The following is a 13,238-nucleotide window of genomic DNA, read 5'->3' as shown; positions in this document are numbered from 1 at the left end:
GGGGGTGTTGTGGAGGGCTGTCAGAGGTTACAACGGGACATTGATCGGATGCAAAACTGGGCTGAGAAATGGCAGATGGAGTTCAACCCAGACAAGTGTGAGGTGGTTCATTTTGGTAGGTCAAATATGATGGCAAAATATAGTATTAATGGTAAGACTCTTGGCAGTGTGGAGGATCAGAGGGATATTGGGGTCCGAGTCCATAGGACACTCAGCTGCTACACAGGTTGACGCTGTGGTTAAGAGGACATAAAGTGATCTGGCCATCAATTATGGGATTGAGTTTAAGAGCCATGAGGTAATGTTGCAGCTATATAGGACCCTGGTTAGACCCCACTTGGACTACTTTGCTCAATTCTGGTCGTCTCAGTACAGGAAGGATGTGGAAACCATAGAAAGGGTGCAGAGATTTACAAAGATGTTGCCTGGATTGGGGAGCATGCCTTATGAGAATAGGTTGAGTGAACTCGGCCTTTTCTCCTTGGAGCGACAGGGGATGAGAGGTGATTTGACAGAGGTGTACAAGGTAATGAGAAGCATTGATTTTGTGGATAGTCAGAGGCTTTTCCCCAGAGCTGAACTGACTAGCACGAGTAGGCACAGTTTTAAGGTGCTTGGAAGTAGGTACAGAGGAGATGTCAAGGGTAAGTTTTTTTTATGCAGAGTGGTGAGTGTGTGGAATGGGCTGCCAGCAGTGGTGGTGAAGGGGGAAATGATAGAGTCTTTTAAGAGGCTCCTGGATGGCTACATGGAGCTTAGAAAAATAGAGGGCTATGGGTAAAGACTCGGTAGTTCTAAGGTAGGGACCTGTTCGGCACAGCTTTGTGGGCCGAAAGGCCTGTATTGTGCTGCATGTTTTCTATGTTTTTATGTTAAGAGAATCAATCACGTTATGAACATATATGGAGAGAAGAGAAAATCAAATGACTTGTCAGAAGTTGAGTGAAACTTCTCTGCTCGCTGTCAAAGACCATAAAGGAAAATAAAACTGAGAAAAGGTCTATACTGACACTACCCATGTGATGCCTGCAAGATGAGGTACTACTTTCTGAAGGATGTAAAGGAAAAAATCCAGTTATACAGTGTATTTAACAACCTGAGGTTCTCCCAAAAATAATCTATGCCAGTATTAATTATTTTAATTCATGCAGCACCTATTCTAGGCTCAACAGAACCACATAAACAACCACAGTAACAACCAATAAAATTGTATTAGATGAGACAAATTCACCAAGACATCAGAGATATGCCTAATTAGCTCCCTGCTATTTCTATGATCCAGAGCTTTGAGTGATCAGAAAAAGCTACTTTCTCCAGTGTTTCTGCTTTGTCCAGTAGTTTTCCTCTCCTAACTATTGCTACCCTAATGCAAATGTCAGATGAATCTGAGAAGCAGACTCAGTTGTCCTGTAAGTTCCAACCAAGCTCTACTAAAAGCAGATCCATGCTGTTATTAATCATAATGGAGACTGCTTTCAGTAATCCTGAGCTGTGCAAACACATTTGTCATGATATTATTCCACCAACATTAGCAAGGCAAAATGCATTCATCCTATACTGCAAATGAAGTACTGACAGGACAATAATTTTTTTAAAATGCTCAATATTCCATACTTGGGTTTGCTTGCCCATTATTTCTGTGAATTGACCAAAGGAACATGACATATTATTAACAGAGAAAGGAAAAACACATCAAATTATCTTAACTGCTCATGCCCCTGGTACGTTGAAAAGCTCACTGTAAACAAAATATAACAAATGTGTTTTCAGAATCTCTGGGCACTATTTGTTAACATTAAACAATCCTCACAATTAGTACTGACTTAGCATTAAACTTCACTTTACTCTCTCCATTATTACTGTTTATATGGTGAGTAAAAATTTCCTGCTGCAGAATGTCTTTAGTCTCCCATTACAATTTCCATTTAACTATACATATCATACCTCACTCCTGAAGCTGCTTAAGTCTGAACCACACTGCTTTTAATCATGTTGACAGGTATGTTTTGACATTTCCATGCCTTCAAGTTCACAAACCTGCTTCAACTCATCTGCAGTTAAAACTCCAATCTACATCTTTGTTCTCACTCAACTCCAATTCATACTCCAGTTTGGCTTCCTTTGTTTTACTTTCTGTAAATTTTGCATCGACCAAAACTCTACAATATTGTCTCAACTTTCGCACTCTCTCACCACCTTGTGCTCCCAATTACACATATTTTTGCTCTTGGTCTAGTTCATCTTCTGTAATTCTACAACCAGAGACATCTATACTCTTCTAATTAAGGCCAGTTACTCAGCCCCAAACTTCCGAGAGTCACCCTTTCAAATGCCCAAATCTAATCTCTAGAACTTTCACTCCTTTCCTTCCCTAAACCAAAAAAAATTCTTTCAACCAATCTTTTGGTCATCTCTTTAAAGTGGGTTAGAAAACTTGATAATATCCCCAATGAACTGTTTTGGGACATTTTGATACAAAGTTCTGAACAAATTGTGGCAAACACTCGAGATAAGAAAACAGTGAAACCAATGGATTCTGTCTACATACAACAGGTTATTTCAGAGAACAGCGAAAAAATAACCAGAGTATCTTTACATTTTAATTAACTTGTATAATTTATTGAAACAATATAGTCAATAGCAGATTTTCAATTAATGACATGATCTGCTGAATTTTGAACCCAATCTGATTCCATGAAAAAGTCGAGCGATTACCAATAAAAGTAAACTGAAGGACAAAGGTAGGTTCTCAAAATAGTATACAAATATAACTAGCTATTATATTGCAATTGCTGCTGGAAGTCTGTGCATAGTCATTAAGCTGAGCCATGACTAACCTCAGACAAACGTGCTGCTGACTTAGATCAAGTTCATATTTGAAAGCTGAACACATAACCACATGAGGGTGAAGAAAGATAACTCCACCCCTCACATGGGAATGAAACAGCAGCCAAAAGGATTATAGCTAATAGGGAGGGTGAAAGCAGTTGACAAAGAAAAATAATGGGACTCTAACAGCTGCTGAGAAACATGATAAAAACCCCATAACTTTTCCATTAGAAGGGCTGTTCTTCATGAGACAAGAAAATACAAAAGGCACAGGAAAAGCCCTGAAATTTCAGCACAATCTAGAAATCACAGCGTCACCATTTTTTTAAAAAGAGCAAGCAAGTGTTAATACTTAATGATGAGAAACATTACTCTCCACAGATGCTGCCTGACACGCTGTGAATTTCAAGATACAGATGAGGCCTTCCATTGATACTACATCCATCGTTGCAAGTCGATACGCAAGCCAGGGTGAGCACTTTGTTGCCCATGCAGCAGGTTCCCTCTCTCTTTCCAGCTAATAAATCCAAAGGAACAGCAGAAACTGATAGTTCGGTGCGAGTGGCGGCTCTGAAGTTGCCAGTCAGCATTGAACTCCACGAAGGACTGCCTTGGGATTCCAGCTCATGAATTTCCTTGAGGTTTACTCCCCATGAGTGGATATAGCTGCAAGGCAGCAGAGGTTTGAGATCAGAGTTTTTCTCCTCCAAGATGTCAACCATGGTTGACAAGCCCCATCTGCCCAAAGCAACTGGTTTTCAGGTGCCAGTATCCAGCCTTTGCCCCTTCTCCTGTCAGTAGAAACAATTCCGCTGGGCTTAATAACTGAGCCACACGTGAAAGCCAGGAGCTGTACGTGGTTGTTAGAGGCTATTTGACACACACCAGTGGGAACATGTAATAGGTTGTGGAAACTTACCCCCTACTACCTCCTATGAGTGCAGCAACCTTAAGGAATCTTCAAGATACAATTTGCTGCCTTTAAGTACAAGCAATTCTTGAAGCATTACATATGTCATTACTTTAAAAATACACATTTAACAAAAATGCAAACAAGGTTCTCTCAATTTTTTTTTAAAGCATCAATCCAAGTTCCTTCATATTGCTCCCTTCAAAACATTTTCATGATAAGCAAGGCCTTATCCTGGATTCTCCCTTTGGTGACTGAGGAACCTTATACAACTTGGAGATGAAAAACCAGGCTTACCTCTTTCTTTTCATAGATCATAGCAGTTGTGGAGGTTGTATTCCTAGAAAACCATCCATACTCACAATGTTCCATAATGTGAAGTCCTATTTCCATTGAACCCCACACCCACACCTCTGAGAGAAAGCCTTTCCTACAGGAGGATTCTCACTCATATTAAGCTATTTTATCTGCGATGACTAAATGATCAACCACCATAATTTATTAGCTAAGACCAATATTAGACTTCAAGATGGACAAAGCTTATGCAGGAGGAAAGAGTTTAGAAGTGAAGATATCAGGGAAAGGAAAAGAGATTCAAGAACCAAGTTCACAGGAGAAAGGTGGAGAAGGAGTTCAGATGAGTAATGGGTTAAATTATGATGACTTTGTGGAGGTAGATTAATATTCATCAGAGAAAATGACTCTCAGATGAAGAATGTGGCAGCACTGCATGCTGAGATAGATATCTGTTCATTTCCTCAGACTGGAGTGACTCACCTGGGACTGCTAACCCAAACAAAGAGGTCATATTCAAGTCTTATTGTTAGTATTGAGTATATAGATAAAAATTGAAAGGCAACAGAAATTAATTATGTTTCCCCTCAGACAAATTCTGTAAAGACAAATTTAATTCTCTCTTTCAAATTTTACATATAACTTGTCAATTTCCATTACCCAAACACGCAGCAATGCAGGTGTCACCTGTACTTCTGGCTCAGTCTTTCTCAATAATATAATTAACACAAGTGTTTCTCCAATTGAACACTCTAGGGTAAAACATGAAATAACTTTTACACTGATGTCATGTGATAGAAAAGTACTTAGAAAGTATTCACAAGCTCAAAATATACTTGAAATTCTGCTTCCCCTTAAAGGATTATAAGGCAAAGAACATCTGTGCTTTGGTAGCATAATTTTATTTTGTTGAAATATTAAAACTGCAGAGATAGATCAATAAGCAAATACCATTGCTAAATGCTATTTCTTTCAGCTTTATGAAGAACTTAAGAAATAAGAGTGGTCTATTTGGATCATCATGGAGGTTTTGACACTCAAAAGTCATTGATCTTTTACAAGTGCCACTTCTCTGCAGTAATTTCATTCTCCGTGATTCACTTAATACCTAAATAAAGCTTTTAAATGTGATCTATACTTAGTGACTAAGCCTCCACAGCCCTCCTTAGGTTAAAGAAATGTATGATTTGCTACCTTTTGGGTGAAAAAATACTTCTCTCATCATCTTCTTTAATGGCAAAATCATTACTTTGAGGCTGAGCCCTAGATCAAGACACTAGGAATATCTGTAGAGATAAATAACTGCAATAGCTCTCATGAAATAGAAGCAAGCCCTTTGGCCCATCAAATTGATGCTGGCTCACAAAAAATTCAATTCCCCCAATTATTTCACTGTAACTTATCTTCTCACACAAGTCCAGCAACTCCATCCCAATTATCCTACAATAGGGGCAATTTATTGCAGTTTATTAACCTACAAGCCAGCAAATCTTTCAAATACAGGAGGAAAACAGGATCCAGAGGAAACCCACAGAATCAAAAGGAAAACATGCAAACGCCACAGATAGCATAAGAGCAGAATCAAACTGGGTAATGGAGGTACAAGGTATGTACAACAGTAGCTGTCCACCCTTGCCATACTTCAATTCTTAATATGTATTTTAACTACACAGAACAAAAGCAAGTTGTCAACACAGACATAGTAGAAATTTCTAACCAAACATAATAACAGTCCTTAAATATTATCGTTAAATAAACTACTTATGACATACTAATTTGTGTTCTATCGGTATTAACACGTTCTGACGAGAAAATAGATTATAGCAATACACAGCTAACAACACGGGGTTAACTTTCAATCAAAAGTACTAATCACTTATTGTCTTCAAGAAATTTCCAAGTGATTGAAACAAGTGCTGATGATATTGAAGGTTGAAGCCTTCAGCTGCCCCTCGAACCCTCCCACCCAACCAGTCCAGCATGCAGACCCAGACCCCATTCCCTCTCAATACATATCATCAGGCATTTCACTCGACATTACCTAAACCCCGGACCCTCCTTGGAATTTTTCGAAGGCGATGCCGCATTTGCCCTTTTATTAAACAGCTTCTGTAGCAGAGTTGGAGCCATTTTGTACCATTTTATTGGTACAAAATAAGATCATTCGGTAGCATTGTAAATAAAAGTTAAACAACTCCATTTAGAGCTTCACAGTCATGTGACTAACATCGGCAGCCAGCCGCACCGTACGCTCCCATTGGACACCATGCCAACAACGACCAACTTTCTGATTGGATGCCGTTTCGGAACCGCTATTGATAATTGGACCGGTGCGGACAAATGGGCATGTTTTCATTGGACGAGATCCGAACGCCCTGCATCCTCCAATCAAAGCGATTGGATAGCGAGCGGCTGAAGCCTGCCTTTCGCATGTGGCTGGCGAAACTCGAGTGGGCTCTGGCCGCTGACCAGGTGCCTTCTTTCGGGGTCGGTAATGTGGCACCCAGAAGCAAGGTAACCGTAATACAGCAAAGATCTGGCAGTCAATCAGTAAAGGACACCACGGCTATAAATAGCGTACTCAGAGGATGTGCTTTACTGTGAACGAACAGGACATGATCTCGTTGAGTTGGATGAAGACAGCGGTGTTCAAGGCTGACACTGCCAACAAGTGACATCGTTTTATAAAAAAAAAGTTGGTTGTAAATACGGGTTTCTAGATCAAGATGCTGAAGAATCAACGAGAAAACACAGATTGTAGATCCAGTATTGCGTAATGAGAGAATGGTTAATTTAAAATGATATATTTTTAAGGGAAATGGTCATACATGATAGAATTCTATGTAAGGTTTTAATTTGATTCCATTTAATCTGAAAACAGGGTCTTGAAGCAATCTATGAAGATATGACTGACAATTTAACTGGTAGATGAGTCACTCACGACTCAACAATAAATAAGCAATGGCTGAATTTGAAATAAATTGACTGTTTACAAAAATCTACAAACTGCAAATGCTAAAAAATTGGAAATAGTAACAGAAAATTCTGTGACACTCAATAAAAATTCTGTGAAAAGTTTCACTTTGAAGACCGTTAATCATAAGTGGAACTTTATCTTCTGAACTCCTGGAGGTCATGTGAACCTCATAGTCAAGCTGCAGTATGTAGATGAAACCTTTGTTCAGAAACGGAGTTCCAAGTTATTGTTCACCCATTCCCTGCAACATATGAGAGGATGAACCTTACGCTCAACACCTCCCTGTGGTGCAAAACTGCTCTTTGTTAATAAAGGTTGTAAAATGTGGACTACTTCGCATATCTTAACAAAATCAGAATAAGGTTTAATATCACCAGCATATTTCAAGAAATTTGTTGGCTTTGTAGCACAGTACAACACAATACATAATAATAGAAACAACTGAATTAGAGTAAGTGTATATAATTGTTAAATAAGTAGTGGAAAAAATATAAATTTTAAAAAGTAGTAAGGTAATGTCCATTCAGAAATCAGAAAGAAGCTGTTCTTTGAGTGTGTGCCTTTAGGCTTCTGTACCTCCTTTCTGATGGTAGCAATGAGAACAAGGCATGACCTGGGTGGTGGAAGTCCTTAATGATGGATGCCACCTTTTTGAGGCATCACTCCTTGAAGATGTCCTGGAGGCTAGTGATATGATGGAGCTGACTGAGTTTACAACTCTCTGCAGCTTACTTCGATCCTGTGCAGTAGCTTCCCCCCCCCCCATACCAGATGGTGATGCAGCCAGTTAGAGTGCTCTCCATAGTATATCTGTAGAAATTTTTGAGTGTTTTTGGTGACATACTCCAACTTTTAATGAAATCTTGCCAGGTTAGATCCTCAGAGATATTGACATCCAGGGACTTAAAATTGCTTACTCTTTCTATTTCTGATCCCTGTGTGAGGACTGGAGTGTGTTCCCTCGTCTTACTCTTTCTGAAGTCCACAATCAGTTCTTTGGTCTTACTGGCTGGTATATCTCGCTCCTGTATGCCCTCTCATCATCATTGGAGATTCTGCCAACGAATCAACAAATTCATAGATGCCATTTGAGCTGTGCCGAGCTACACAGCCAATTTCTTGACAATCATAAACATTGAAAATAAAATTCATGGTCAATTTCAATCCTCTAGCATTTAACTACAAACCAGAGAAAATCTGCAAATGCTGGAAATCTAAGCAGTATTTTGTGTGTGTTGGACGGCCTTTATTTGGCTGAGCAATTGGATGTTTGAAGATCAGTACTTCAGACCTTGCAAAAAAAACCTTGTGTTCCACAGGGCAGCTCCTGCAGTTTGGACTAGCTGCAGCATGCACCTCAGTACTGACTACATACCATCAATCCTGTTTCTGCCGAATCCTTCAAATTCACTGGAAGTATAAGGTAAGCATGGTCAATGGTCAATGGTCAACATCCTCAGCATTTCGGACTTAAATGCATTCAATTAGTTCCATTACATGGGCCATGTTGTTCATATTGTCTGCCCAACTCCTGTCGTTGCAAAGCAGACTGAGAAAAAGGTTCAAGCCTCTTTGGAAAAAATTGCAACTAGCTCTTGAAAAGCACTATTCTTTGACCACAGTGTGGGGAATCTTGACTCCATGCATCAGCCCTGTGTAAACAACCCTTTGTTGCTCCTTCAACCACCAGTGGAAGAGTCTGCAGTTCTCATAGTGACTTAATCAATCACACAACTCAAACATACGGATGGAAGCAAGTCCAAGTACATTTACTATCAAAGTATGTATGCAGTATACAACCGAGATTCATCTTCCCACAGACAGCCACAAACATGAATAACCATGGAATCTGTTCAAAAAATTAAAACATCAACACCCCTCCCCCTTCATGCAAAAAACTCAATATCTGCAAATAGTAATAAAATACACAAAATACAACACAAAATCAAAAGGCATATTTTAGTTCACCTCAGTGTTCTTTATCTGCAAGCCATCCCAGATTGTCCAAACTACGAACTAAAGAACAGAGCAACCAGAATAACTATAAACATATCCTAACATCTTTCAGTCCGCAATTCACAAACCGTGTCAATTAAACCTTGCTCCAGCACCATCCTCTGACAGCATCGAGGGAGAGAGAGAGAGAGATCATTCGAACATAAGGACCTTCTCTCAGAAACAGTGAGGGAGAAGGAGAGAAAGAGACCATCACAGGCATACACCTTCCTCTGGCAGCAGTGGGCAAGAGAATGGTACATAGCAGTGAACACTCACTCTCAGCACCTGCCTACGCAGGCCAGGTAGCATCAATCTTCCTCAGTGCTTCAGTCGGTGAGATCATTGAGAAATAGAGTTGACCAGTTGATGGGGCCCATACCCCATCTCCAGGTTTCCTGCCTACATGCTGCCTTCTGGAATCCTCTCGGAGCCAGCAAAACACCAGATCGCTCAATTGGCCCAAGTACACACCACCAAACTGTAGATCACAGGCTCCAACAGTAGCAGAACCACATTTGAAATAAAAGGAAGTCACAAAAGAAGTGAAAGGAGTAGCTTCATAAACCGTTTTCAGGATATCACCTTTTGTAGCGTTGTTTGTTGGCTGACTGCTGAAGAAGGTGATATATAAAAAGAAAAAAGATTAGTGTAAGCAGCCCTCTTGCAGATTGTGAGAGCAACAAATATATTTGGCAGGTATTTAATCCAGCTGCCTTCATGGAATAAGAATAGAAAATCTTGCATAAATAGTGGAAAACAACAAGTCTAGGATGAAGAAGGAACTCAAAGACATTAGCATCGATGAAAAGGAAGTGTTCAAGGAACTCATTAGGCTGAATACCAAATTTTTGACAGAAATAGCTGTGGATATAGCAAGCGCACGTAGTTGTCACCTGAAAAAATTGCAAAGAATCTAGAAAGGTTTCCAGAAAAATCTAAAAGTTACAAATATAAACCTGCAACACACACAGAGTGCTGGAGGAACTCAGCAGGCCAGATAGCATCTATGGAAAAGAGTACGGTCGATGTTTTGGACCAAGAACCTTCATCATTGGTTTTCATTTTCAAAGAGTTATATCCTCAGTTGTAGAATACACCTTCTGGTGCTACTTGGACACATCTTCAGTGATGAACCTTGGGTTGTAGGATGTTTTGGGTCTTTAATCATCAGGCACCCTTGCCCAGGTGACTCATCCGGGGGTGATCAGCCCCCAACTTGTGTCCAAGTGGCACACTAATCCATGGATCCACCCTCCGGATCCACAGCCACCACGAGGCCTTTTCAGCAGCCTCCAGAATGTTCTCGGTGGCTCTTCTGCATGACAGTACTTTAACTCCAAGGAGTTTAAGAGTTCACTATAATGAATGGCCAATAAAGCTGAGGCACCCAGCTTCGACTGGCTCACAGCGAGCTCTCCAGTCATTGCTCCAGCATTCTGCAACAAAATCTGTAGTTTCAGCAGGACCACTTGCTTTGTACACTCCGATATGAACACCATGTCCAGGCGGAGCGTAGTAGCTGCGATGATCTCTGGGAACTTGAGCTGCCTCCCTAGGTCAATTTGGAGCTGCCAGTTTCGTGCAGTGGCAAGAAGCCCTCTCGAGGTGCTAGATTGATGTTGAGCCTTCTCCCCCACTCTAATAAAGGTGATGGACTGTTTGGGAGCATGCTGATTTTTGTTGTCTTGAACCACTGTGCTGATTGCATCCGCCATAGACCTTAGGACATGGTCATGGTGCCAGCGGTATCACCCTTCCCCTGACGCCTTTGGGCAGTAACTGAGGATATGCCCCAAAGTGCCCCTCTTCTGGCACAGTTGGCATTTTGGAGTGTTTGCCATGCCCTACCTATACAGATTGGCCCAGTTTGGGAGAACATCATAGACTAATTGGATGAGAAACTTGATGCATAATGGTTCAGCTCTCCAGAGTTCTGTCCAGATGTGGCATACCTAGATGATCTGTACATCCAGGTGAACTTGCGACACATACACATCATATTCACAATACAGAAAATTTTCACTATACCAGTTTCTGGGATAAAGATGTAGGAGTACAAAGAAGGAGTGCGCAAGATGAGCTTAAACATGCTAGAGCACTATTTCCCAACACCTCCCAAAGCACTTTCATGCTTACCAATGTCCCCCTAAAGCACCTTCATACTTGCCAACATCCCTCTTAAGCACAATATACTTTCCAGGGCCCCCATAGTGTAAAAACATGTCTACTATATGCTAACATGAGAAAAATGATTCTGCTTTAAATTTTTATTTATCTTTAAACCTAGCTTACACAGTACCTGTGCGCAGTACAACAGTTTTGATATCAATATGATTCTTGAGCTTGGTGGTTTTTAGCCAGCATTGGAATATCTTTTTCAAGTTGTAATAGCAAAAACCTTAAGTCCCTAAGCGTAACAATGTTCAAGTGGTTTTGTTTTTTTGTGAGTATGTGGTTCATTGCACTGAAGCCTCTTTCAGCAAGGTAGGAGGATGGAAATGCAATGAACAGCAATTTGGCTCTTCTCCAAAGACCAGGAAACTTAGCATGACAGTGTAACCCCATAGCACAAAAGCCGACATTTTTGAAAAGCATCTTTGCTTCTTCATCATTATGAATTTTGATAATTTCTTCTTGCAAGTTCTTCTGCCTTACAAAGGAATAGCTTAATTACCCAGTCCAGAATTTCCAGATCATTCGAATGCTTGAATCAATTCTGAAAATCCTTCTTTCAATAGCTCCAGGTGTAAGCAGTACTCTTACAAATCACCATCTGTGAAAGAGCGTGCCATACTTCCCATGCAGGGAAACTATGAGAACATTTTTCTCCCAAAGTTTTGTTTTTATATTTCCAAATTTCTGATAAACATAGACACTAGACTTTTTGCCTGGATTAAATTGAAATTCTTACCCTGTAGTTTCCTATTTTTAGCATGTTCTTCTTGTCATACAGATCATCTCTACGTAGAAGTTCAATCTTGTTTCCCAAGGTCTTGTTGGCTTTGAACAAAAACTCAACCATAGCGTCAAAAAGGTGAAAGTAATATTTTAAGCAGCAGCCTTTTGACTGCCAATGCACTTCAGTGTAAAGAACACTTCAGTGTTCAAACTTTTCATTATTATCTTGGTATAACTGGTGAAATATTCTGCTATTTAATGGATGAGCTTTAATTTTGTTGATAGCAGATATTACAAGAGTCATGCTTGAAAAAAGTCACTGGCTGAGGTTTTGGGCTGTGAGATGTTGATGATGAATTACACAATGGATTGCAAACAGACTTGGAATTACTTCTTCCATAAATGCCACTAAACCAGCATGGTGACCTCTCATATATGGTGCTCCATTTGTTGCACAAGAAATCATGTTTCCAAACGGAATAATTTTACCCTCAATATACATTTTGAGCTCATCATAGATTGATTCTCCATTGCTATTTGTTTTTAACTTTTTACAAAAGACAATCTCTTCATAAACTTTTCCATTTCTGATAAACTGTACACATGCCATTAGCAATGCTTCATTGTGTCTCACAGTTGACTCATCCAGTTGTACCCCAAATTCTGTTCTTTGTAGCTCTGTGCATAGTTGATACTCAATGTCTTCACTCATTTCCTCAATACAATGAGCTACAGAGCTATTACTCAGAGTAATTGATTTTAAAGTATTGGTATCCTTTTTGAGATCAGTGGTGAGCACTTCTGATACAGCAGGCATTATTAATCTTTCACCAGCTGTATGAGATTTACCACATTTTGCTATCATTTTGGAAATGTTACAAGAAGCATTGAGACCACTATCATGGTAATTTTTAGCTTTCTTGACAAATGATTCACGTGTACAATACTTTTCAATTGCTTCTTTCATCTTCTTGAACTGATTAATACCATAAGTAGCTTTTCAAGGGGTCTCTTACAGAGGTGTTCTTGTAATCTTGATGGTTTCATAGCTTCATTAGACAGTACAGTATTACAAATAAGATACATAGGGTGTTACTGATCTGATGGAACCATACTCCAGGTGTGTAGCATCGTAATGCCACACTTCCTGTAGTTTCTGTTTCTTAGCAGGATTAGAACTCAAGGCTTCACTGCCTTCAGACTCGTAAAGGTCTCACCATACACATTTATCCATTATTTACAGGGCTAAATTAAAATAAAAAATTAACACAAACTGGGAATGCCTAACAGATGTTGGTGATGGCAGTGAGTTGACACAGGTGGAACAATGGT

At 39.9% G+C, this 13,238-nt stretch overlaps 1 protein-coding gene across 2 annotated transcripts in view; it reads right to left on the bottom strand.

Moving 5' to 3' along the window:
* LOC132391576 (folliculin-interacting protein 2-like) overlaps positions 1-6,311 on the bottom strand; it is a 96,317-nt gene extending 90,006 nt beyond the window's left edge. Inside the window, exon 1 of one of the 2 annotated variants that reach the window (XM_059964945.1) lies at positions 6,075-6,311. In XM_059964945.1, the coding sequence (XP_059820928.1) occupies positions 6,075-6,163 (89 nt within the window). In that variant the 5' untranslated portion in view covers positions 6,164-6,311. The remainder of the gene's footprint in view (positions 1-6,074) is intronic. The other variant, XM_059964946.1, reaches the window with a different exon arrangement.
* Positions 6,312-13,238: the final 6,927 nt, after the last annotated feature.

The sequence above is a fragment of the Hypanus sabinus genome, chromosome 3 (assembly GCF_030144855.1).
Source record: "Hypanus sabinus isolate sHypSab1 chromosome 3, sHypSab1.hap1, whole genome shotgun sequence".
NCBI lineage: Eukaryota > Metazoa > Chordata > Chondrichthyes > Myliobatiformes > Dasyatidae > Hypanus > Hypanus sabinus.
This window is presented reverse-complemented; position numbering and strand designations above follow the sequence as displayed.